Source organism: Mesocricetus auratus, unplaced genomic scaffold (genome assembly GCF_017639785.1).
Source record: "Mesocricetus auratus isolate SY011 unplaced genomic scaffold, BCM_Maur_2.0 Super-Scaffold_100007, whole genome shotgun sequence".
In the NCBI taxonomy this organism is placed as follows: Eukaryota; Metazoa; Chordata; class Mammalia; order Rodentia; family Cricetidae; genus Mesocricetus; species Mesocricetus auratus.
The window spans coordinates 33,802,220-33,830,167 of NW_024429191.1; the positions used below are offsets into that span (position 1 = coordinate 33,802,220).

Below are 27,948 nucleotides of genomic sequence, written 5' to 3' on the forward strand. Positions count from 1 at the left end.
CACTGAGCTAGCAATTTTTGTGCTTATTTGTCAATAAAATTCCTTGAAGAATTTGCTATGTTCTTGTGCTAAGTGAGGTAACATGGTCTTCTTAACCACATTTGCAGCAGAACATTGGAGTCTGACTTTTAAACCCAATTTTCTATGGCAAACATTAAATTATGTCAAAACTGTTGCCTTTTTGAGTGGTTAAAATGTTTTATGTTAGGATTGAACACTTGAAATAGTTCTACCTTTTGTAACAGAATCTTATATCTGTTTTTATAAATGGATTTATTCATAAATAGGCATGAAACTATTACTTTTTCTAATAGGGAAAATGACTTGACTTGTTCTTGCTTTGGTTAAAAGTGTCTGTGCTTTACCCATTGGTCTGTTCCTGTGTTGCTTTACCTCACCTTATTTTCCTGACGCAGTGTGGCTTCTCTAACAGGCCTCTTTCATGTGTATTTTACATTTTTGCCGTATAGGTCTTTCACAGTTCTGCAGCCCCAGGCGGGCATTCTCTGAGCAGGGTCCGCTCCGCCTGATCAGGAGCGCCTCTTTCTTTGCAGGTTTGCCATGTGCTGTGTGGGTAGACTAGTTGGTGTGCCCTAGTGGCTAGAATCTCTAGTAAAGCTGTGGAAACAAGAGAGTATAGAGAATGGAGTTGGGAGGTTGTGGTTAAGAAAGCTTTGCTTACTAAGTGTAGGAACTTACTGCTTTCCACTAAGTATGTTCCTAAAGTTTGCACAAAATGTTTATCAATAGGGTTGGTGTTTTTATGAAATTTCAGTTTGTCATTTCTTTCCTCAGTATGTCGTAATAATTTTAAACTTCAGACTTTAAAGAAAAATTTAGTATGTAGTTAGATTAGTAATTAGTTGTAATACCCCTTGGAAATGTTAATGTTATACTATCTTGTTTCCATGGCTAAGTAGCTTTTGTATTGTAATTCACCAATTGCTGGCAACATCTGATCTGTATAATTATTGCAAAGTTTCTGATCTACACTCTTCCCTAAGGACAACTTTTCTTGGAGCTAAAATTTAGATGAACAAGCATTGTTCTAACACTATATAAAAGGCACGTGAGCATAATTACTCATATCATTGCATAGTTACAGAGTGTGTGCCTTGCTTATGTATGCAGGAACACAGTCCTGTTCCACTTTTCACACATTGCACACACATACTGATCTTATCTTATCATTTTCTAATAGAAATTATCAGTCTATAGATTTATTTATTGTTGTTTATTATTTTCAGTTTCCTCTACATATGCTAGCCTTGAATTTGAAATCACCCTACCTAAATCTCCTGAGTGGTAGGATTACGGATATTTGTCACCACACTCTGCTATTCCACTTCTTGTTTTAATTAGAACTTATTTTACATGTAAAAGGTAGATATGAGCATATGAATATCATCCTAGGAAATGTGGAAAATTTAAAACTAGTTTTAAAAAAATATATAAGCTATGCTGACTTATACTTGCTTTGGTTTTTCGTTCTGTTGTTTTCCCAGTGCAGTGGATCAAATCCAGGGCTTTATATATGTTCTAGGCAAGTGCTCTATCACTAATTTACATCCTTGGCTCCCATACCTGTTTTCAAACAAAATTGGTATCAAATTATTTAAACAAATTTATCAAATGTTTTATTACAAAGCTTTAAATTCTTGTTTATTATGCTTGTGTTTCAACATTGTTACAGATATAATCAGAGCAAACTACCATAGAGTTTTCACTTGGCCTCAGCAACTAGCATTCATACCCTTCAATAGAATGCTTTTTTCAGTTAATAGTATGAACATCTATATTAGACTGTATCCTTAAAATATGAATTTTAGTCACTTCCCAGATTCTATATCTTGGATAGTTTTGCACTACATGGTGAATCTTCAGATAGATCTGAATGCTTGTTCAACTGAATAATAGCTCCTAGTGTTGGGTTGGTGCCATGCTATTGAAAAAGGAATGCAATGAGATGCAGCATGATCTAGTTTGCAATTTAAAAGGAGCAACATCCATCTTAATAACAATATAGTTTATGACTGACCATTTGTCTTGATTTGTAGTTCACAGCAACCCAATGGACATGCCAGGAAGAGAACCAAATGAGGACAGAGACAGCGGCATAGCACGCTCTGGTAATGTCAGGTTCACAAACTAACCCTGCTTTTTTCTGAGATTCTTGTTAGCTGGCATTGATTTTATTTTTACCTCTGTCTATATTGTCTAATCCACTGTCTAGTTTGTTCACATTGACATTTCACATAGGATTGTAGAAAGGATATGAAGAGTTTCTTAAATTTGATATTTTAAATGTTGACTATTAAGTGTGTTTGTGGGGTATGCCTTATTAAGCATGTTCAACCTGTGACTTAGGAGCTCTGTGTAACCAAAGATAGCTACAAGTGTGGCCTAATGCAGAAATCATAAATTTATTTAAAACATTACTAGTTAGCCGGCTGGGTGATGGTAGTGCACGCCTTTAATCCCAGCACTTGGGAGGCAGAGGCAGGTGAATCTCTGTGAGTTTGGGGCCAGCCTTATCTATAAAGTAAGTTCCAGGACAGTCACACAGAAACCCTATGTCAAAAAACAAACAAACAAGAAAATCGAAAAACAATCTAAAACCCAAATGCCGTTTATGAGGTATATTTGCAGGTTTTTTTGTTTGTTTGTCATCTTGTGTGGACCTTGAATGTGAGAACTTTGTAGATTATAGCATCCTGTTGCACTATCAAAAGGTTGGATACTCCTGATAGAAGATCACAGACTGTCATCTTAGGCTTAGTCAGGACAAGAAAAAAAAAATTGCTCAGGATACTTAAAAACTATAGTAGACAAAAAACCCAAAACAAAACATAGTAGAAAAACCATATCAGCTTACACCCGCTTGTTGTTCGCTAGTGTAGATAAAACAGAAAAAAAAATCTTTTGTGCAGTATGTTCAGTGATAGACTTGTGCTCAGAAAAAAGACATGTAGCCTACCCTGGGCAAGGGGCAAGTACCAGCAATGCATTACAGAGAAGCAGGGCTTCTTGAACTGTGTCCTAGAAAATAAAAGTGTTAGCTAGGCAAAGACATTTTTTGGTTAAAACTAGAAGTGTATGTTGGGCCTTCAAACCACTAATAGGAAGAGTCCTCGTCTTGGACTTGCAGTCCTTCTGCTTCCTGGCAGGCCTTGTCACGTTGTGTACCTTACCTTTACTGTTATCGTGAGTCAGTTTGAGCATAAACTGCAATTTTAATTTTTATCTTGTGTTTTGATCCTTAGGTATAAGTTACAATAGCACAAACTTTCAAAGTTAAAAATTTCAGATATGTGAACTGTATTATTAAGACTAATTTAATATAGGATATTTGAAAAACAAGATAAAAAGCTCAGCTAGTTTTGGTGAACAATTGGGGCTAAAAACCACTTCTCCAATGGAAAATGCCTGAATCTTCATACCCTTATTCTTCTTTTCTTTTTTTTTTTTTTGGTTTTACGAGACAGGGTTTCTCTGTATTGTTTTGGAGGCTGTCGGTCCAGCCCGGCCTCGAACTCACAGAGATCTGCCTGCCTCTGCCTCCCGAGTGCTGCTGGGATTAAAGGCATGCGCCACCACTGCCCAGCTGTTACTCTTCCTTTCTAATTAAATTATTTTTGTTGCTGAGAATATAGAGTCTGTTTCTCTTAGTACTTAACCCTTTGTTTGTATTTATCTAAAATTTAGTCTTTTCTTGTAGCAGGATTTTGATTTTTGGGGGGGCCTTTTTTCAGATTTATTAAAAGTTTGCAAGTAAGTGGTTAGAGAGATGACTCAGTGGTTAAGAGCATATACTGCTCTTGCAAAGGACCTGAGTTTGGTTCCCAGCACTCATGTTAGGTGCCTCATAACTGCCTATAACTGAAGATCTGGGCAGATCTCAGTCTTAGTCTTCTCTGGCACCTTCATTCTCAAGCCATATCTTGGCACAGACACACATATGCATAAATAAACATAAAACTTTAAAACAAAATATTAAAACTTGCAGATAAAATTGTACTTATCATGTACAACATGATGTCTTGAAGCCTGTATATACTGTACAAGGGGAATCTACTGGTATATCTGGCACCTTAGACTGCTTGCTCCAAAGAGTAATGTGTAGGGGGTCTGCTGTTTTTTGACACTTAAGTAAAGACTTATTGAAAAGTGTTAGGCTTGACACTCTGTGCATGAGTAATCATTGAGTGTTGTAAATGACCCCTTTGAATGGCATTCAAATACTTAGTTTCAAGTAGTCTTTCTTCTTAAAATCAATTTGCAATCAGTTCTAATGGCATCAGGCTTCCTTTACGAATGGTGAGGGTTCAGCCAAGTTAGTGGACATTCAGGGGGGCTTAAGAAGTGATAGCTTGTTGGCAGTAGCAGTTTTTTTCCTGGGTTGTACAGTGCCAAAAATGATAGTCTAAGAGACTGTTGTAAATTTAGTATTAATACATGAGTTTTCTCTTCTGAGGCTTTACTCCAAGTACTGTATTTATTTATTTTTTGTTTTTGTTTTTCAAGACAAGGTTTCTCTGTGTAGACTTGGCTGTCCGGGAACTCGCTCTGTAGACCAGGCTGGCCTCAGACTCACAGAGATCCTCTTGCCTATGTCTTCTGAGGGCCAGGATTAAAGGCATGCACCACCATCGCCCAGCTACAAGTACTTTTTAAAATGGAAAATTTAGAGAAATTGATGAAACAAAACATTTGGTTTATTCTGTTTTTCAGTCTGTTAAAAAGAAAGTTGTTGCCATGCTTAATCATTGACTAATAATTACATATGTTCTTCTAATTTAACAGCATCTCTGAGCAGCTTGCTCATCACCCCATTTCCCTCCCCAAATTCTTCACTTACTCGAAGTTGTGCCAGCAGCTACCAGCGACGCTGGCGACGTAGCCAAACAACAAGTTTGGAAAATGGGGTATTTCCTAGATGGTAAGTTAGAATTGACCAAGATTGACTAATTCCTTAAATATACGTTTATGTAAGGTTTTTAGAACTTGAGACTTGTATTTTGTGTATTTGAAGTCTGTAACTGAAAACTTTTAAAGTTTTATCACATTTGTTAATTGTGGTAAAACAAACAAAACTAATTTTTTGTTTTAATTGTTTTTTACCATGTGGTTTAGTGATACTAAGTACCTTCACCATCACTATTGTTGAAGTCCTGAACTTTTATCTTCCCAAACTAAAGCTCTATACTCTTCATTTTCCCTTTGCCATCATTATTCTACTTTTAAATTTTTGTGGTTTAAAAGTCTTTAGTTTCGGATTTGTCTGTATGTCTATGAGAATGCATGCCACTTTTATACAGGTACCCATGAAAGCCCAAAGAAAGCATTGGATCCCCTATAGGCAGAGTAATAGGCAGTTTTGAGCTGCCTAATATAGATGCTGGGAACTGAACTTGGGTCCTTTGGAAGAACATAAGTAAACATAATGGTTGGACCGTCTCCCCAGCACTATTACTCTTTTTTCTTATCTCCATACACTTAACATCTATATATATAAGTACCTTATATAAGCGAAACCATATAGTACTTACCTTTTACATATGGCTTATTTTGTTTAGTATGTCTTTGAAGTTCATCCATGTTGTAGAGTATGTAAGAAATTCATATTATGGCTAAAATTGCATTGTAAATATATTTGAGGTGTTGAAGGAGTGGTGCTATCAGTAAAATGCTTGCTTTGTAAGCATGAGAACTTGAGTTCAGATCTCTAGCACATCTCCCATGTAAAAATCCAGGTACCAGCCAGGCGGTGGTGGCACACGCTTTTAATCCCAGCACTCAGGAGGCAGAGGCAGGCGAATCTCTGTGAGTTCGAGACCAGCCTGGTCTACAAGAGCTAGTTCCAGGACAGCCTCCAAAGCTACAGAGAAATCGTATCTCAAAAAAAAAAAAAAAAAATCCAAGTACACCTGTTATCCCAGCACTGGGGAAGCAAAGACAGAAAGATTCCTCAAGTTTGTTGGCCATACGGTCTAGCTGAATTGATGAGCTCTAGACTCAGTAGGAGTCCTCATCTTAAAAAATAAGGTGGAAAATGATTAAGAAGATACCCGATGTCAACCTCTGACCTCTATATACATACCTACACACATACAAGCACAAGTGTGACCATGCACCCCCCCACAAAGAAGTACATTTTCTTTATCCATTTACCTGTCCATAAATGCATAGATTGTTTCTATTTTTAACTGTATAATTATGTGAATAATATTGTATTATATTGTGAGTAATACTGCTATGAATATGGGTATATAAAAGTTTAAGTCTGTGCCTTTTATCCTTTGGGTATATGCCCAGAAGTGGGTTTACTGAGTCATATGGTCATTCTATTTTTAATTTTTGAGGAACTGCCAGATCGTGACTGTATGATTTCACAGTTGCAATGTAAAACAATTCTGATATCTTTGTATGCTCACCAACACCTTAAATTTTCTGGGGTTTGTTTTGTTTTGGTCTGGTGTAAGGTAGCCCACTATCTCTTACATGTGAGGTAAACATTTTACCACTGAGTTCCACTCTACCACTAAGCTACACTTAGTTTCACCTCTTAACAATTGTCATCCTAATGATTATTAAGTGATTTACAAGTACTTTTTGGTCATTTGTATATCATATTTAGAGGAGTACATATTCAACTCTTTGCTCCCAGCATTTTTGTTGTTGTTGCTGATGATGAGTTAGGGGATGTCTTTGAATATTTTGAATATTAGTTCTTTACCAAAATTTCTACCATTATTTTTTTGTTTTGTTTTTCTTTCTTTTCTTCTTCTTTTTTTTGGACAGGGTTTCTCTGTATTGCTTTGGAGCCTGTCCTGGAACTCTCTCTGTAGACCAGGTTGGCTTCAAACTCAGAGATCCACTTGCCTCTGCCTCTCGAGTGCTAGGAAGGCATGTGTCACCAACGCCCAACCTATTTTCCACTATTCTGTGGATTGCTTTTGTCATGTTTATGATGATGTCCTTTGATACAACTTTATTGTTGTTATTATTATTATTTATTATTATTGTTGTTGTTGTTGTTGTTGTTTGTTTTTTCGAGACAGAATTTCTCTGTGTAGCTTTGGAACCTATCCTGGCACTTACTCTGTAGATCAGGCTGGCCTCGAACTCACAGAGATCTGCCTGCCTCTGCCTCCCGAGTACTGGGATTAAAGGCATGTACCACCAACATCCAGCTCCAAATTTATTATTTTTATAACATCAATTCTATGCTGTTATTGCCTATGACTTTTCTGTTCTAAGAAACCATTACCAAGTTTATTATTTTCAAGCCCTTTGTTTTCTTCCAAGAGTTCTATGTTTAGTGCTTTCACTCTTGCAGCACATATTTTGGTGTTTTATTTTTTCCTGGTTCTGTTTGGGCAACTTGCTTATTTTCAAGTTTGTTTGTTTGTTTATGGCTTGTGTTACAGTACAGCTATAGATAAAGAAACTTCATGTTTCCTCATTTGTTTTACTTAAAATCTTAAAATTCAGACATTTTTAGCTTGTTTGTGAATTAGAATTATCTGCTTCTTTAATGACTTCTAGTAAGAGGTGAGATTCGCAGCCATTCCCAACTTGACTCTGGTAAACTTTCTTTGAAAACAATGAAAAAAGGTAGATTTCTGGGAGCAATAACATTTGTTAGAACATTGTAAATTTACATTTAATTTGATGAAACAGCAGAAGAGCTTTTGCTCACCTATGTCGAAGTAGCAGGGAGTTAAACTATTGGTGTTTTAAACAAACACATTTATTTTTAAGGTCTATAGAAGAAAGCTTTAATCTGTCAGATGAAAGTTGTGGCCCTAACCCAGGAATTGTGAGGAAAAAGAAGATTGCAATTGGGGTAATCTTTTCATTGTCCAAAGATGAAGATGAAAATAACAAATTCAATGAATTCTTTTTTTCACATTTTCCTCTCTTTGAAAGCCACATGAACAAATTAAAGAGTGCAATAGAACAGGTAAGTGTATTCCTTTGTATCTTATTTTTATCTTTTACTCTGCATTTTATTCTCTTTTTATTAAGAGTTACATTTGACAGTTGTTTTGAAGTTGCTTTACAGCATGTTCCAGGAGTTCAAGCAGACTCAGTGTCATTGAAGGAGTTTACTATTTTAGTTAAAGGCCTGAGACAGCTTATTCATTCAGAAACTAAATCTTTAAGGGCCTGAAAAACAATTATAGTAACTGAAGAAAAGTGTATGGGTACCCTGAATTCATAAAATAGCAGGTGAATAAATGGATGTTTGTATTTGAGGCGCTGGTAAGTGCTCTGGAGTAAAGTAGAGCAGCATTCTTCATGTTCCTCTCGTTTTAGAGTTAAGTGAAAGGTTATCAGTGTGCAGAAGGTAGTTGAAGGCATGGAACAGATTTATTAATTAGAAAGATGGGAGAGGACTTAGAGTTGAGTCATCAGATATTTTAGCAGTATCTGAAAACAGAGGAAGGCATAGAAGAAATAGAAAAAGACTGTCCACTCAACCAGGAGGAAAGTACTTTTGGAGGAAGACAGTGGAAGAGTGTTTTAAGAGGAATGAACTGTTTATTTCAAATACTTAAAGTAGTATATGAAACAAATGCCTAAGCTTAGAAAATTGAAAAAATACAGGATAAAACTCAGATAGCTTAAAAAAATGAACAAATGAAGATTTGTTTATTTTGTATTTTTTTTTTTTAGAGTACTGAGGAAAGACAAATGACTTTCTGATGTGAAGTTGTCGTTTGGGTTTATCTTAAAAGTTAACAGTGTTAGGGTGTAATTGTAAACCTTTAGAAATCCAATAAAGCAGAAACTGAACAATTCAATGTCTTCCCTGCCCAAGGGGATTAGTTGGGAATTGTCAGGAAATCTTCCCAGACCAGGTTGCTTGTAAGGCTGCTTGTGTGCATATTGTACTCTCACTTGGTAGAGATGATTCTTCTTCTTATTCCTCCTCCTCCTCCTCTTCTTCCTCTTCCTCTTCCTCTTCTCCTTTTATATTTTCAGCCTTTGGAGCCTGTCCTGGAACGCCCTCTGTAGACCAGGCTGGCCTAGAATTCACAGAGATCCACTTGCCTCTGCCTCCTGAGTTCTGGGATTAAAGGCATGGGCCACCACCACCCAGACTGGTAAAGATTACTCTTGATCAGTATTTTAAAATGACCAGACTATTAACAAAATAATAATTGTAATATTCATATGGAAAATTTACATTGAAAATTGGTCTTATTTTGACTATAAATTATTTTAAAGATATTTAATTTTCTCATTTTAAGTAATTTTCCTTTTGGGACATTTGTAATTTTTCACAATGAATGCTACTTTATAATTAATGTCTTGGTGAATTTTCCAGATTATTTCTTGGCAAAGATTTCTAAAAATTGTGCTGATCAGTATCTATGACCAGAGTTCTTAATCCCTAACACAGAAAGAATATGAGGAAGAGGAGTAGTCTGAACTCTGTTGCAAAGAACTTGATTGCTTTACCAGGGAGTTTTGACCTCCTTTGTAAGGCTCTTTCAAGGATTTGCAATAGAAAGATTAATTAGGCAGTACATTTAAAAGATAATAAAAAGAGGGGTAAGCAAACTGGGACTGGGAGGTGGTGGCAAATGCTTTTAATCCCAGCACTTAGGCAGAAGAGGGCAGGTATTTGAGTTTAAGGTTAGTCTGCTCTACAGTGTGAGTTCCAGGATGGCCAGGGCTACACAAAGACATCCTGTCTCAAAAAGGGTCGGTGGGAGGAAACCATTTAGAATGTACCTCAAGAATTCAGTAGAACTAAGGATTTTCTGCCTCTAGGGAAGATACAGGTGTTTGTTTGTATTAACTCAATTAAAAAACAAATAGATAATCTTGTTGCACAAATGAATAAATACTATCTTAATTTTTAAGTTAGATATTGGTTATATATAATTTTAAGTTGGCTGCTCTCTTTTTGTATAGATTTTTATCATCAAAGTTGATAAATTGGTAGTTCTTATGCCTGAAATATTTTGAGTGACTTGAAAATTTTTTTATAATGATTGTAGTTTGAGATTGGGTCTTTCTGTTTGGTTTGGTTTTGTTGCGATGGGTCTCACTCTATAGCCCTGGCTGGCATGCACCACCTACTTAGAAAAGAATTTTACACTTTGTATAAAACTTGGTAGGCAGTGGAAGAACTCATTAAAAATTACTTTAAATGTTTTAATGACTTGACCTTTCTACAGTCTGAAATATTGATTATAGAGTAATAAAACTGAATAGATACATTTACATAAGTAAATGACTTAGAAATTATAAAATAATTGATAGAATTTAATATGCATTTCTTCTAGTACTATTTTGCAAAATACTCTTGTTATTTCATTGATTTTTGTTTCTAATCACCATGGTAATTATTTTGAAATCTGTACTACTTTTTTGTTTGTTTGTTTGTTTTTTTGAGACAGGGTTTCTCTGTATCGTTTTGGAGGCTGTCCTAGAACTCGCTCTGTAGACCAAGCTGGCCTTGAACTCATAGAGATCCGCCTGCCTCTTCCTCCCCAGTACTGGGATTAAAGGCATGTGCTACCAACCGCCCAGCTCTATCCTACTTTTTGAGATCTGTGATATAGTTTTAAAATGTTGTTAGCAAGTTTAAAGTACAACACTAAATTCTGCCACCAAAGAAGCATTCATGTTTCCCTCCCTCCCTCCCTCCCTCCCTCCCTCCCTCCCTCCCTCCCTCCCTCCCTCCCTCCCTCCCTCCCTCCCTCCCTCCCTCCCTCCCTCCCTCCCTCCCTTCTTTTCTTTTCTCTTCTTACTTTTTCGGTTTTTCCAAACAGGATTTCTCTGTGTAGCCTTGGGTGTCTTGAAATTTGTTTTGCAGACCAGGCTGGCCTGGGACTCACATAGATCCGACTGCCTCTGCCTCCTGAGTACTGGGATTAAATGTGTGCACCACCACTGCCCTGAAAGCTGCACCACCACTACCCTGAAAGCTGAAAGGTTCTAACACTAAATAAAACAGTGAGTTTTTCTTTCCACCTATGAAGCTTGATCTCTGACCTCAGCTTAAAACAATGGAACCTTAACTATGTGGAGTTTCTTTTAATCGATCTATAATTACATGAAGAATACAGAATTAAATTTTGATTGAAAAAGTTAAATTTTTCTGTTTTAACCTCCCACCATCTGAATCCTAATTCACTCTCCTTCTACCTAGTTGAAAGTTTTTCAGGTTCCAGTGACTATGCTTTTAAGAAAACAAGTGTCTGGGCACGGTGGTGCGTGTGAACTTTGTGAGTTCAAGGTCAGCCTGGTTTATAAAGTGAGCTCCAGGACAGCCAAAGCTGTTACACAGAGATATTTTGTCTTGGAAAAAGGGGGGGAGAAGAGGGAAAGAAAACAAGTACCTGGCCAGAGTTGTAGTTCAGTTATAGAGCTTGCCTAGCTGTCCAGGGGATGTATTTGTTCCTCAGTGCTGATTGGTATGGGAAAGAGAGGGGAAAAAAGCGAATTCTACCTTATGACTTGAGAGATTTCCCCCCCATTTTTCTTAATTTAAATTAGAAACAAGCTTCTTTTACATGTCAATCCCAGTTCCCTCTTTCCTTCCCTCTTCCCCTGCCCCCCCCATAGGCCCCCATCCCATCTCCTTTCTGCTCCCCAGGGAGGGTGAGGCCTTTCATGGGGGATCTTCAAAGTCTGTCATATCATTTGGAGCAGGGCCTAGACCCTCCCCCATGTATCTAGGCTGAGAGAGTATCCCTCTGTGTGGAGTGGGCTCCCAAAGTTCATTTGTGTACTAGGGTAAATACTGATCCACTACCAGAGTCCCCATAGATTAACCAGACCTCCAAACTGGCATCCTCATTCAGGGGGTCTGGAACAGTCCCATGCTGGTTTCCCAGCTATTAATCTGGGGTCCATGAACTCCCTCTTGTTCAGGTCATCTGTATCTGTGGGTTTCTCCAGCCATGTCTTGACCCCTTTGCTCATCATTCTTCCCTTGACTTGAGATATCTTTTAGTGGAATTGTATTAAATTTCAGATTTTTCATAAGGTATTAAGAATGTTACCTGTGACATACCATAATCTGTTGATGAGTTCCTGTGTGTTTTGTTTAGAGAAAAAGTAGCTGGTTGTGGCAATGCATGCCTATAATCATAGTAGTAGGATGACTGGAACAGAAGGATTACCAAAAAATTCAGGCCACTCTGGGGTACATAGTTACAGAGTGAGACCTGGCCTCAAAAAGCCAAAAGTTTTTGCTTTTGCAGATTGTCAACATTAAAGTCTTTGGGTGTTGATGTTTTGTAGTTTGTTACCACAGAAACATTTTAACAATTGTAATTTTTAAATTTTGCAACATTCATTAATGACCAAAGTACAGGAGAGAAAGCTACTGTAGATAATGTGTTCTAAGGTTCTTTCTTTGCTCTAGTGTTGTGACCATGATTAAGAATTATCTGTGTAATTATTGTTTTCAAGGCTATGAAAATGAGCCGGAGATCAGCTGATGCCAGCCAGAGAAGTTTGGCATATAATCGAATAGTTGATGCCCTAACTGAATTCAGGTATTTTACTCCTCACTTTGCCATAATACAGAGATGTTTTATAATATACTTAGAAGATAATTTATTTATATAGGAAGATAATTTACCTTGTTTAAATAAGATTTAGTTATTTAAATTTCTTTTTTTGTTTTGTTGTTGGCATTTTATTTATTTTTCAGACAGGTGTTGCTAAGGCTAACTTGGCACTTGTGATTCTCCTACATTAGTCTCCAGAGTGCTGGAAATGCAGCTCTTTACATTTCTTTTGCTTCATGGCCATATGAGAGTGCCATCAGTATGGCATTTATGTTATTAAATCACATTACGAAGTTGTTGGGTTGTAGTTTTAATATTAGACCATTTGAGACACAAATGTGAGAAGAGCTCTGTGTTTGAGTGGATGTATGGTTTGTTCTCTCAGGATAGGTATAGAGTTAGCTTATTTCAAGTGAAATTTTATTAGCCTAGTTAAGACATGCATATCTTTAGACATAATAAAGTAACTATGAGTTCATCATAAGTAAGTTTTAATATGTGTATCAGATGGTGTCTTAGTTAAGGTCTGTTGCTGTGAAGAGACACCATGACCACAGCGACTGTTATAAAAGAAAACATTTAATTAGGGTGGTGGCTTGCAGTTTCAGGGTTTAGTCATGGTGGAGAGCATGGCAACATGCGAACAGACATGGTGTTGGCTACAGGACATGGTAAGGCAACAGGGAGTGAACTGAAATGCTGGATGTGACTTAAGCAGATATAAGACCTCAAAGCCTGTTTCCACAGTGACAAACTTCTTTCAACAATACTGCAACTTCTCCAAGAAGGACACACCTCTTCATAGTGCCACTCCCTTTTGGGGGCCATTTTCTTTCAAACCACCAAGGGGCTTGAGAGATGATGACTCCGAAGTTGAGAGCACTTACTGCTTTTGCAGGAGGACCCATGCATACACATGGCAGCTCACAACCATCTATAACTCCAATTTTAAGGAATATGATGCCCTTTTTTTGCCTCAGCAAGCACCAGGTACACAATGTGGTACATGTGCATGCAATCAGCAAGTACTCATTCACATACATTGTAAATTAAAATATATATGTTTATTACTAATTTGTATTATATTAATATTTGTTTTGATAGAATTCATAATCTATAAAATTCTTGTTACAAAAGTTTTATTTTTATCTTATTTCAAATACCTTTAATTTTTTATTGTTGTTTGGCGACTTTTTGAGACAGGATCTTACTGCATATCCCTGACTGGCCTGAGACTTACTTTCTCAGCCAGACTGACCCCGTACTTAGAGCAGTCCTCTTGCCTCTGCCTCCCAAGGACTGGAATTCCATATATGCACCACCATGCTCAGCAAAATATCTTTATTTCTTATTCATGTTTAAGTTCTCTGCAGTGAACTTAAGTAGATGGGTAGCTGTTTTCTTTTGTATATGCTGATAATTTGCAGTTTAAGTAGAATATATATTTTAGAACTGTAGAATAGAAAGGGGATCTAGAAAATCCTAGAACTATCCTTTTATGTTACAGATGGAAGAAACTGGTGTCCAAGAACTTTCTAAAGTGACCTGTCTGCTATTTTTGTGTATTATAGTGCATCGTTTTCATATTTGTTAATATGTTGTGTTAATATTGGTCAATAGAACTTGTGTGGGGGCCAGTGAGATAGCTCAGCAGGTAAAAATTCTTGCTGCTTAGGCCTAATGACTTGACTTTGAACCCTTGAACCTATGTAAAAAGACCAGATGTGGCACACTTCTGTGATCCCAGTACAGTACCCCTACTGCAAGATAGAAGCTAGAGAAAGGAGAATTGACTGGAAGCTAATGGGCCAGCAAGCCTGGATTATGCAGCATAGTAGAAACAAGAGAGACTGTGTCATAAAGGTGGAAAGCTAGAAAGAAATAACTCCTAGAAGTTGTCTTCTGACCTCCATACATGTGCTATAGCATTCTTTGTCTATTTCCCTTCCCTTCTTCCTCTTTCTCAATAATGATAAATAATGTTTTAATTAAATGAAAACTTGTATGGGCAAAATAATTACTTTCCTTTTTTTTTGCATTCTAAGTGCTAGAGAAGTTTACTGAGACAGGTAATAGAATTTTTGGAGATTTCAAAGAACTTTTTAGAATTATATTACTGAATATGGTCTGCACCCAAAAACACATGAGGCTATTTAATACAACTTAATTCAGTTCCTCAGTCTTGGAACTCAATGTTACAATTGTTCTGTTACCACAAGTGGTTATGGCACAGGCATTGCGTTTCTACCAAGGCTTAAAGCTGAACTTGAGAATGCTTGTGTAGAGAATGGAAGGGAGGATACTGTTGTGTAGTTGTCAGATTTACTTATTTCTAAAACTAAAACTCAGCTTTTACAAATCTGGTTAGTATAGTGAATATACAGGATTTGGTTGAGTAGATACATACATTAAAAGAATTGACAAATATGCTTTAAGGACTTTAGGATAGACTATGTCACAGGATGGCTAGAAAAGCACTATAGTGATTGTGCAGTAGTCGTTTCTTGTGTTGATCTAAGGAAAAACTGCAGAAAGTGGAAAGACATAAAATGTCTCATCCTCCTGGAGCTTAGTAATGGCTAGCCTGGTGACCCACACTAGTGTGTTTAAGTAGATGGGTAGCTGTTTTCTTTTGTATATGTTGATAATTTGCATTTTAAGTAGAATATATATTTTAGAACTGTAGAATAGAAAGGAGATCTAGAAAATACCTAGAACTGTCCTTTGATGTTACAGATGGAAGAAACTGGTGTCCAAAATAGGAAAATGATGTGCTCTAAGAGCACTATTTGTGGGGCAAGGGCCAGCATCAGGGCCAGAGCCAGTACATTTTACCTTCACCTACAGAATAAATTCCCCATGGTGATAGCTGATGGCAAAGAAGGAAAAGTGAGGTTATTGACTTTTTGTTTTCTTTCTTCCCTCAGAAGCTCTAACAATCCAGGTGTGAATTCTCAGCTGGAAGCAAAGCCTTTAAGAGGATGTTATTTGGAGAACCATTAATTTTACAATGTGTCTTCTTCTTTTTAGAACAACAATTTGTAATCTTTACACAATGCCAAGAATTGGGGAACCTGTCTGGCTTACAATGATGTCAGGGACTCCAGAAAAGAACCAACTTTGCCATCGATTCATGAAGGAATTTACTTTTCTAATGGAAAATGCCTCCAAAAATCAGTATGGTTTGCCTTATTTATTTAGTTACATGTGGTATTTTGCTATAACTATATATCTGCATTGAAAGCAAACTTAATTATAGAATTGGGATAACTACCTTTATAATTTTCTTTTTTAAAAAATTATTGTTTGTTTTATGTTTTGCCTGTATGTATGTCTTTGTGAGGGTGTTGGGTCCTGGAGTTACAGACAGTTGTGAGCTGCTATGTGGGTGCTGGGAATTAAACACTGGTCTTCTGGAAGAACAGCCAATGTCTTAGCTGATGAGCTCTCTCTCCAGCCTCTATAATTATTTTTTATTGGTAACCAAACTATTTTAAGAGGAGTCATTGGTGAGATATAGAAGAGCACCACAGAACTGTATGAACAAAAAGTAATAAAAATGTCTTCATGCTTAATTAAAATTACTGATATGTTCAGAGGATTCTAAACTTTTAGTGTGAACTGCATTCATTTATGATAGTTTTGTTTCATAAAAAATGTTTAAAAACTGTAAGGACGAATGCAGATTCCAGTGTTAAAATTTCTTCAGAGTGACAAGGGAACTTTCCTCAAACACTAATCAAAAGTAGAGATGAGCTGTGCTACAGTCAGTGGTGGGGTGAGTCAGAGTGCTCAAAGACTTGCTGTTAGACTTTCAGTAGGCTATTTTATTCTAGTTTTCTTCTTACTGTTCGTCAAGCCTTTAAGAGTCACATGATGATTCAGATGTTTTTAACCCTCGTTAATGATAAAGGTTACTTACTATTTTTTTCCCCACTCAGTATATTACTGATCTGGAAATTTGAAAGCCAGGGACCTGCTCATTGATTCATTAGTGAACTGGGCAGATTAAATACTTGAAATGATTCATAGTTTAAGTAAAAGGCCTTTTAAAAAAAATTATAATCCTAAAAATTTCCTTGTTAATATTTTAGTATTAAATGTTTGAATCGGTCTTCAAGGAAACATACATGAGCACTTTTTTTCCCATCCTAGTGAGTGTCTTTTCTTTTCTCCTCTTTTTTATGAATGTCATTCATTTGCACCCTCATTGCTTACTCTACCAAAACAGTTTATTTAAAGTTTCATGAGTGTGGATTAATATAATAGCATACATTTTGTTTTCAGATTCTTGCCAGCTCTTATTACTGCAGTTTTGACCAATCATCTTGCCTGGGTTCCCACAGTCATGCCAAATGGACAGCCACCTATAAAAATATTTTTAGAAAAACATTCCTCTCAGAGTGTGGGCATGTTGGCAAAAACTCATCCATATAACCCTCTTTGGGCACAACTTGGTATGTAGTCTGAACATTGTATATTGCTTATAAGCTTATGACTTATTTGTAAGCAAAAATTAAATAAAGTCCTTTCTTTTGCCAGTTTTATTCTAATGTGTCTCTCTGGTAACTTGCCCTTTCATGTCTGCCAGATTGTCCTGTTGTCTTATGCCTGCTTCCATTCCTTAGAGCTAAAGAAATGTGGGTAGAGTGGAAGGTGCACACTAATTGCTGCTTTAACTGTTACTGACTACAGATACATGAAGTCAATTTCAAATTCAGTGCTCATTTTTTTAGTACAAAGTTGTATCTAATTCTCTGAAAAAAGAGCATAAATGAATGTAAAGATAGATGAGTAGTTTTATCTTAGTCTCAAGAGGCTAATAGTTAAATGCCATAGGCAGCATGTGTTCTCACAATAATGGCAATACAGTTAGTAAATTTGAGTAACATGAAAGCTGAGTGGTAGGAAGGGGAGTTTTATCTTTGCACAGTTGAGTACCCTTGACTAAGAAGCTTTATACTGGAAGAGATGAAAAAGACTGAGTGTGGTGCACAGTTAGGGATTTTGAACAGTAAAGTGTAAAGTGCTGTCTTTTGAAGTTTAGGTAAGGACTTTAAGGAAGAGCCATACAAAGGATAACTTAGAAGATGAAGCGCAGAAAGTCAGGTGGGAGCTGCATGACAGACTCACCAGGCCAGAGCAGTTTCAGTTCATTGGATATTTAGTGAGAATTGGAAGGATTATTTTGGAATGGTAATGTTGTGATATTTGAGCCAGTTTATTAGCCAGAGAACATTTACCACAATCCTTTTTCATCATATGTTTACTTAAGATTCATGCTTGTTCTTTCAAAAAGTTTTATAACATGAAAGTAGAGGGTTTTAAATGTGTATATTAAAAACCTGTGAAATGGATTTATATTGATGTGATGATATTCATTTTTGAGTTCTTGTTTTGCACTTGGGTTAGAGGTTTGATTTGAGCCATAGTACAAATACAAAAATGTGTGATATGACTCCTTTTATTGTACTCTGTCATTACTGTCCCTCTCCTTTCATGGCTGCAGCAGATATTGTGCTTTCTCCTTTCTGCATTTGACTGTGGCCCTCCTTTGTAACAGACTTCACCAAATAAAGGTCCTTTGTGTGACTCTAGTGTAGAGAATATTCTTAGTGAATTTGACTTTGAGAACTAACTCTTTAAGGTTTTAAAACCACAGTAGCTTTTTAAGAACACAGCTAGAAAAGCCTGACTGTTCACCTTTCTCCCAGGTTGAAACCACTCTTCTTACCCTACTTTCTTGAAGTGCCAGTCATCTTTTAAAGAACTCAAGAGTAAAACCTGAACTTGTATGAGAAGGTTTCTGATAATTGAAAGCCTGTGTAGCTATGTGTTTATTAACTGGTCTTTTTATTGCAGGAGATTTATATGGCGCTATTGGTTCTCCTGTACGGTTAGCAAGGACAGTGGTAGTTGGCAAACGACAAGACCTGGTCCAGAGGCTGCTTTATTTTCTTACTTACTTCATAAGATGCTCTGAACTTCAAGAAACCCATCTTTTAGAAAATGGAGAAGATGAAGCCATTGTTATGCCAGGCACGGTGATTACTACCACTTTAGAAAAAGGGGAAATAGAGGAATCAGAGTATGTGCTAATCACAATGCATAGAAACAAAAGCAGCTTGCTCTTTAAAGAGTCAGAAGAGACAAGAACTCCTAACTGTAACTGTAAATATTGCAGCCATCCACTCCTTGGGCAAAATACAGAGAATGTGTCACAACCAGAGAGAGAAGATACTCAAGACAACTCTAAGGAATTGCTGGGAATTGCCGATGAATGCCAAAAGATTTTGCCTCCTGACTGCCAAGAAGAAAATGCTGTTGATATTAAACAGTACAGAGATAAATTAAGAACTTGCCTTGACACTAAGTTAGAGACAGTTGTTTGTACAGGATCTGCTCCAGTAGACAAATGTGTGTTGTCGGAGACAGGCTTGGAGCCAACAGAAGAATCTTGGCAGAGTAAGGAATTGCTGGATTCAGATAATCACACAGGCACAGTGATGAAATCCACAGGCATAGTTGTGGAAAAGAAACCTCCAGATAAGACTGTGCCTACTGCATTTTCCTGTGAGGTAACTCAGACAAAGGTTACTTTCTTGATTGGAGATTCTATGTCACCTGATTCAGATACTGAACTTCGGAGTCAGGCTGTGGTGGATCAGATTAATAGACATCACGGCAAACCACTGAACGAAGACAGAGGGATGACTGATAAGCATCAAGAAAGTAAAATAACTAAGGACCAATCCGAAGAGTCTGGCACACAGAACATGGTTTCTGGAGTGTCCTGTGAGCTTCCTTGTTGGAATCATTCAGACCCAGAAAGCATGAGCTTGTTTGATGAATATTTTAATGACGATTCAATTGAAACTAGGACTATTGATGATATTCCTGTTAAAACAAGTACAGATAGTAAAGAGTATTGCTGTATGTTAGAGTTCCCCAAAAGATTGTATACAAAAAACAACAAACAGAAAGGTGAATTTTGTAAATGTATAGAAACAGTTCATCAAGATTCATGTAATGCCTGCTTTCCTCGGCAGGACCAAAGAGATACCGTCTCTATTCTTGTCCCCCATGGGGATAAAGAGAGTTCAGAGAAAAAAAATGCTGTAGGAACTGAATGGGACATTCCAAGAAATGAAAGTTCAGATAGTGCCCTTGGAGATAGTGAAAGTGAAGACACAGGTCCTGATATAAGGAGACAAGTTGGCAGTTATTGTGGAGGGGAGCAGGAGGACTGGGCAGAAGAGGATGAAATACCTTTTCCTGGGTAAGTAGAAAGTTTCCAACTGAAGCAACCCCTGTTGAAGCTTGTACTTTTGTTTAGCCAGTCTCTGGAAATTGGTAGTAACTGACTTTAAAAAGAGGTTAGGACTCTACAGTAAAAAGCACCTGCCATATGGAACCTGATGATCTGAGTTTGATCCCAAAATCCACAGTAAAAAGAGAGAACTGACTCTCAAGGATTGTCCACTGATTTCATGCACCTACATGCAAAATAACAAATAATAAAATAATTTTAATGTCATTATGCCGTTCAGATTCTCTTTTACTCATAGGGCAAACTAAAGGCTTTTCCTCACATCATCCCTTTGTGAAGACATCAGAGAGAAATTAAAAAATATAAGTGGTGGTGATGTACGTCTTTAATCCTAGCACTTGGGAGGCAGAGGCAGGCAGATTTCTGTGAGTTCAAGGCCACTCTGGTTTACAGAGCTAGTTCTAGGACAGGCTCCAAAGCTATACAAGCTCCAAAAAACTCTGTCTCAGGTGAAATGAATATAAATACATATATACATGCACACATACACAGACATATACACACACACACACACACACATGCATGTGTATATATATGGGAAATGCAGCACACTGGTCTCTGCTTAGTTTTCAAACACTTTTGAAGTGAGTTATGCATATACACATCCCAAAGTGGACCAATGGCAAGCCTGGCACTTAGGGAGAATCTTTGAGGTGGTAGGGAATAAATAAATTTGTTAAGACAAATATGGAATATGTATTTCAGGTTAAGTATGCATGGAGAAAATCCCTGCTTTGGAATGTTACAGACCCATATTTTTAGCGACTTTGTTTTACACAGTGCTTTTCATAATCTGATTGTGTTACAAATGTTTATAAAGGCTAGCTTCCTAAAGTGTATTATAAAAGAGTAATGCTCTTCTTCAGACCTCCTCCAGGAGACAACAATATTTTGTGGTCTGTTTTACTGCTTAGGCCAGCCTTTATATAAGGTTAATTTGACTTTGTTTATAGTTAAAAAGCAAGGGCACTGGCAAGATAGAGTAGTCGGGTTTGTAACCTTCCCCCTTCCATCTTCTGCCACTGGTAAAAATGTTTATTACTTAACTAGAATTCCCTCCTTGGTCATCTTTCTTTCAGGTCAAAGTTAATTGAAGTGAGTGCTGTTCAGCCAAACATTGCCAACTTTGGAAGATCCTTGCTGGGTGGCTACTGCTCATCTTATGTTCCTGACTTTGTTCTTCAAGGAATTGGAAGTGATGAGAAGCTTCGTCAGTGCCTGGTATCAGATTTGTCTCATGCGGTACAGGTGAGATATCCTCACAGCTTCTGAATATATTTAAAGCAAATTCTATTACAACCCAGAATTTCTTGTATTTTAGTTTTAGCTGAGCTGTACCATATAACATAGTCACTGTTTTCTGAATTCATCATCTAATGTGTAGCACTTGTGTCATTATATTTACCACTATGAAGAAGACAAGAATTTAATTCTAGGAATCTACAAAATGGAATTTTGTAGAGATCCACCTGCCTCTGCCTCCTGAAATCTGGGATTAAAGGTATGTGCCACCACTGCCTCGCTTAAGAGAGTATTTCTTAATTTCCTTATCAGATTATTATTTATATATAGAAATGTAATTGATTTTTGTGTTTACCTTTTATTCCTGAGCTCTTACTAGTTTTTATTCATATAGAATCTTTATAGTTCTTACCCACAATTCATGTCATCAGTGGACAATGTTACATTTTCCATTCTTATCTTGATTATATTGGCTCTGATCTGTCCATTGTGCATGGAAAGAAAAGGTGACAGAAGATGGTATTATCTTGCTCCTTATTTCTAGGAGAAAACCATTAGGTAGATTATTAATAGGATTTTTCACTATTAGGTAGATTATTAATAGGATTTTTGTAGGTAGATGTCCTTTTTAGCTGTCCTTCTAAATCATTGGCTTCTTGTTGTGGTGGTGATGGTGTTTGTTTACTCATTTCTGTTGTGTTGGTATTTTGAGGGTTTGTTTTGCTTTGATTTTTTGTTTTGAAACAGTATTACTTTGTAGCAAAACTGACCTAAAATTTTCAATTCTTAGTCTTGAGTTTTAAGGTAACAGGTATGTGCCAACCTGCCTCATCCTCTCCAGCATTTTTTGGTACTGCTTTTCTCCCCCATTTCTCAGTGTCATTTCTCAAAAATTTACCCAAATGCATTTACTTGGAGCCTTTTCACAAGGAGCTGTCCCCATTCCTCTCCTGTTTTACCTGCAGTTCTTATGCATGTTGCAGTATTCTCTCTTCTGTGTCTCCAATAGTTCCTGCTTAATCTGTAACTACATTTTTATTTTATTCTTTTTTAAATATTGATAGCTTCCTTGTCTACTGTCTAGGAAAGAATATTATTCAGAGTCGTTCTTCATTAACTAGGTAAAGGGGTGGACCTTGAGGATGCCATCCTTAGGATCATGTAGGAGCAAATCTGGCTTAGCTGTGTAATCATTGTAATAGTAAAAGTGAGGCCATTTACTCTTGTTTTTGTTGCTCTTGTTTTTGGCCAGAGGTTTTGTTTTTGTTTTTTAAAAAATGTACATAACCTATCTAAATAATAAAATATAGTGAAGTATTCAACCTTGCAGGACTATATTACTGATAGGTATGCTGAATACTTAATTGCCATTTTTAATCCTTGACATAAAGGATTTGACTTCCTCTGAGTGAAATCAATAAGTACAGCCTTCTGCCTTATGTCAGGATACTCATGATTGTTTGTTTTGTTTTTATGGGTGTTTTGTTTTTTTGTCAACTTGATACAATCTAGAGTCATCTAGAAAGAAGGAACCTCCGTTAAGGAATTACTTGCATCAGATTGTCATGTAGACAAGGCTGTGATGTATTTTCTTGATTAATGATTATGTGGGAAGGTACAGCCCACTTGTGAGTGGTGCCACTCCTGGACATGTGGTCCTGTGTTGTATAAGAAAACAGGTTTAGCAAGCCAGTAAGCTATAATTTCTGCTTCAATTGCTGTCTCAAGGTTCTGCCTCAACTTCCTTTCCAGACTTTCTTCAGAATGGACTATGACTGTAAGCTAAAATAAACCTGTTCCTCCCCAAACAGTTTTTGTCATGGTTTTTATTACAGCAGTAGAAAGTGAACTAAGACAGTCAATTAAAATACTATTTTTCACTGTTCCAATTATAAAAGTACTGTGTGGTAAAGGTATGAAGTAAGATGAAAATACACAGAATAGAAGAAATCCTTCATACTTTTCACAGTCAAGATCGATTTGAGTATTTTCAGTTCTCCATTTTCATGTAAATGTAGACCTAAAAGCAATAGGTATATGCTAACATATTTGTATGTAGGGAAATAGTTTGCATTTGTCAATGTGTGTTGGTAAGTCAGGTTAGGGCATGTGGACTTGTTATATTTTAAACATGTGTCTATGTTGTGCCTACATGTCCTGGGAAAATAGAAAAGTTAATAATGTATAGAGGCAATGATGTATTGTTTCATGGCATCGACAGATCATTCCTGTGGTTCTGAGGTATGTTGGTGGCTGATAGCACAGAATTTTACCATTATCTCATCTGTACAAATACGTTTCTGTCAAAAAGAAAGAAAAAAGTCTGTCCTATTTTGAAACCTTTTAAAACTAACAACTGTTTTCTATTTGTCTGGTATACACATTTGTGAGTGATTCATCAAAAAGTCTTGGGAACATTAAATTCTAGATTTAAGGATACAAAGATTTATTAATGAATGCAAAGCATGTGTGATGATTGCTATAAAACACTTCAATGTATTTGTTATTAGTCCATTTTCTATCAAGGGTTCATTGGTAATACTGTAAGTTATATTTTTTTCTACTTTTTTATTATTTGACTTCTTGTACTTTCATTACTTTTGAAAACTTTGCTTATCATATATTGAATTCTTTTCAGCATCCAGTATTGGATGAACCAATAGCAGAAGCTGTCTGTATAATTGCTGATATGGACAAATGGACTGTTCAGATTGCTAGCAGTCAGAGACGGGTGACGGATACTAAATTGGGAAAGGAGGTGTTGGTTTCTAGTCTTGTTTCCAACCTGCTTCATTCCACTCTTCAGCTTTATAAACATAACTTGTCTCCAAACTTTGTAAGTATATGCAAGTCCTCATACTTGCTAAAGTGCTCAGTGAACTTGCTTAGTGAACTTGGCTAAGAGTACTGTGCTAAGTGAACTTGGTTTACTATATACACAATGAATATTCTTACTAGCTTTTATCATTGCTTTGCTGAAAGGTATTACAATGAATGTTTATCCTCTTTGACTTCCATCCATTGTGTAGATAGAATCTAGAGCTGGGATATTTTGGAGGGTTACATTAGATCATTAATTAAGGTTGTTTAAGGCTTGAGTGTTGTTCACGTGAAAGGACTAGTGGTCTACTAAGGAAGAAAGATTGATTAAGATTATTCTGTCTCCACCCTGTGAGAATACAGTGATAAAGCAGTTGTCTATCATCTAGAAAGAGACCTCACTGGAACCCAGCAGTACATGTACCCAGATAATAGATTTCTCCATTTCAGGAGTATGAGGCAATGTATTCTTTCTTTGCCATCTGTGAGCAAAGAAAGAAAGGGATGCACTTAAATCTGTGTGCTCTGATTTCAGCAGTCAGACTTTTTGATCACATGCCGTATGTCCATGCAGTACTCCTGATTTGTGTAGGATGTCATTTCAGACCCTCATCTCTTTACCAGGATTTTCAGTAATTTCACTTGGTGACAGTGATAGCCTCTTGATGCCTGCTCCCACTTTCAGGGCTCATTCTTTCTCATGTTAAGAAAGCTGTATTTCTCTAATTCTCTGTATCAGTGTGATAAATACCCAAAAACACTGCTCATTCTCAAAAGACTGAAAGTATCTCCCATGGTTAGTAATGTAGAAACCTGTTTTCACCACTTTAACTCCAGCACAGTACTTAAGTCCTAGCTAGAACAACTAAGCAAAAACAGAATCAAAATACTTCAGAATTGGAAAGTAAGATAGATTTTTATTTCTATTTGCAGATGATATGATCTAGAAAACACACATTTCATGAGAAAAATTGATAGAATTTGAAGGATGAAAAAATGTAAAAAAAGATGTTCAGTATCCTAGCTGTGAGCAAACTGAAAAGAAAATTAAGCAGTTCTGATCTGGGCATTGTGACTACACCAGTGACAAGAGAATGAAGCTTCAGCTACATACTGAGTTCAAGAGTGTCCTGTCCCATTAAAAAAAAAAATCAAGGGGAAGAGTAAAGAAAGCATTTCTACTTACAAAAGTTTTAAAAAAAAGTCATTTAGAGAGAAATGTAACCAAAAAAAAAAAAAAAAGAGTCGTAACTGGAAAAATTACAGAAATGATCTAGAAGAGGGCATAAATAGTGGAAACACCCAAGTCTGTGAATTGAAAACTTAGGGTTCTTTTGCTTCAGTTAAAGTTAATGGTCACTCGAAACATCAGTAGACAGATGTCCTGCTGCTGTCCCATCTTAGGGACCAAATGACCTGCCTCACTGCACAACTCAGGCTATTCCTGCCAGAGGAAGAAGAGCTGAGCTAACCTCTCTGTTCCTGTGTTTGTCTGGAACCACAGTTGGAAAACTGACATACAACTTGAGTAGTAGTATCCCATCAAAATCCTAATGAAAGAGTTTTTAAGAATAGAAAACCTGAAGCTGGAGAGATGGTTTAGCAGTTAAGAGCCCTGGCTGGTCTTCCAGAGGACCTGGGCTCAACTCTGAGTTGCCATTTGGTGGCTTACAATCATTTATAACTCTAGCTCCAGGGAATCTGATGGTCTCTGTGGGTATTGCATGCACATGGTACACATACATACATTCAAGTAACATGTATATAATAAAATAAAAAGAAAATCAACAAAAATTATCACAAAGAACAGAAAGCCCATCCTAATCCAGCCATATAGATCATCAGGGAAAACCAAATAGCCAAAGAAGTTTTTATAGGAAAGTAGCCAGACATAGTAGTATATTCCTTTAATTTCCAGAAGATCTGAGCTACATTGTAGGAGATTCCATTTTAAAAAATCAACAGCTAAATAAAAATAACAGCAAAATTAGAGAAGTCAGACTTGCTAATTTCAAAAAGTAGAGTGCTACTACAATCAAAACATGGTAGTAGTAGCATAAAGACCAGAATATAGACAGATTCATTCTTCATTCATTATAGATTGAAGAACCCAGAATTAAACCTCCTCATATAGGATTGGTTTCAGTAATAGCGCCAAGACCACATTTAACAAGGAAAAGTGTTAACAAAAAACAACCACATTTAAAAAATGTTTTTGAATCCTTATTTTATGCCATATTTAAAAATCAGATCAACTTTGATGAAAGACCTATACTTAAGAGTTAAAACTTTTGTTGCCTGAGTTTTTGGTGTTATGTTTATGGAATCGGTTTGTCATTCTTATTTTATGTCACACAAATTTATAAATTTAATAGTTTATCTCTAAACCAGTAGTTACTTGAGAGTAGGAGGAAGGATGAAAGAAGTTATTGTTGTGTAAAGAGTTTGTGATGAAAAGAAATTCTTAACTGGATGGTGGTTAAATTTATACATTGTAGATGTTCTTAATGTCACTCAACTATGCACTTTAGAATGTTCTGTAACAGGGCAGGGGATATAGCCCAAGTAGAGTGCTTGCTTTCCATGCACAAAGCCCTGGGATTGATCCCCTCTTAAAACAAGAGTGGTAGTACCTGTAATGGCAGTATCTAGCTGGCAGAGGCAGGAAAGTCAGAAGTTCAAGGTCATCCTGGACTTTATAGCAAGTTTGTGGCTACTCTGGTATGCAGCAGATGCCATCTCCAATTAAAAAACTTAAATAAAAGCCTGGGTGGTGGCATTGCATGAATTTAATCCTAGCACTTGAGAGGTGGAGGCAGGCAGATCTCTATTGAGTTTGAGGCCAGCCTGGTCTACAAAGTGTGTTCTGTGACAACCAGAGCTATTACACAGAGAAAAATAATAGTAAAAATAAGTAATAATAGTTAATAAGGTAAATTGTGCTGTCTGTTTTATATATACATATTCTTCAGGTAACATTTTCTTAAGGCAGTTTTAGGTTAAATAAGAATTATGAATGAGATACATACCACAACACAATCATTGAACCACCACATCTGTTTGCCAGTAATAAAACAAGTTTTGGGTTTTGGGGTTTTGGTTTGGTTTTTCCAAGACAAGGTTTTTCCATGTAGCCCTGACTGTCCTGGAACTTGAACTTGCTCTGTAGACCAAGTTTACCTCCCATTAGGAGATCCACCTGCCTCTGCTTCGTGAATGCTGGGATTAAAGTGATGCATTACCACTGGCTGGCTTATAAAACAAGCTTTTATTAGGTGTTTTTAGCAGATCATTTTCATTGGAAAGAATTTTAGTGTTTATTAGTTGAAATTTACATTTTTCCTTTCAAACATATATAATGTCAATTATATGAAAATCTATTTTAGGAAACATGTATAAATTAGTTGCAAAAATACAAAATGCAGGTATTTTAAGTTTTACTGTTTAGGTTATAAACCTCATTCAGCAGGGTCTACTGCTCCTTCTTTGAACTGTTGTAAACTGTTTTTAATTCAGAGAGAGAATATGTATATGTGGGTGAGTATATATGTATAAATACACATTTGAAATATGAGTAGGTATGCATTTACCAGATTTGAAATTAAAATGTTTTTAAAGTCTTGTAAATGAATATTGACATCACTGTACAACATCTGAAATACTGGTGAATTGTACATCTAAAATCGTTGAGATGGTAGATTTTATTGCAGTTTAAAAAGAACAATGTCTTGGGAATTCATCTTTGATATTAATCAGAAACAGGTTTGTGCTCCTTTTCATCTAAAACTGCGTACCTAATTTCTTCTGAAGATAAATTCATGTTGGAATGATCAAATGGAATTGTGTAAAACTGGATGCTCTGAAATTTGCTAGCTGGGTGTGGTGATGTAATATAACACCAAAAATTTAAGTCCATTCTGAGTTATGTAACGTGTTCAATGCCAGCCTCAAATACATAGCAAAATTCTGTTGTTAACCCTCATGCCCTCTCTCCTACAAGGAAAGAAATTTGAC

At 36.5% G+C, this 27,948-nt stretch overlaps 1 protein-coding gene across 2 annotated transcripts in view; it reads left to right on the plus strand.

The window, feature by feature from the left end:
- Fnip1 (folliculin interacting protein 1) overlaps positions 1-27,948 on the plus strand; it is an 83,874-nt gene that overhangs the window by 50,631 nt on the left and 5,295 nt on the right. The window contains exons 7-16 of one of the 2 annotated variants that reach the window (XM_005067764.4): positions 471-554; positions 2,058-2,129; positions 4,804-4,939; positions 7,765-7,966; positions 12,442-12,527; positions 15,573-15,719; positions 16,830-16,999; positions 18,405-19,821; positions 20,952-21,120; positions 23,753-23,950. In XM_005067764.4, coding sequence (XP_005067821.1) covers positions 471-554; positions 2,058-2,129; positions 4,804-4,939; positions 7,765-7,966; positions 12,442-12,527; positions 15,573-15,719; positions 16,830-16,999; positions 18,405-19,821; positions 20,952-21,120; positions 23,753-23,950 — 2,681 coding nt within the window. The remainder of the gene's footprint in view (positions 1-470; positions 555-2,057; positions 2,130-4,803; positions 4,940-7,764; positions 7,967-12,441; positions 12,528-15,572; positions 15,720-16,829; positions 17,000-18,404; positions 19,822-20,951; positions 21,121-23,752; positions 23,951-27,948) is intronic. The other variant, XM_005067765.4, reaches the window with a different exon arrangement.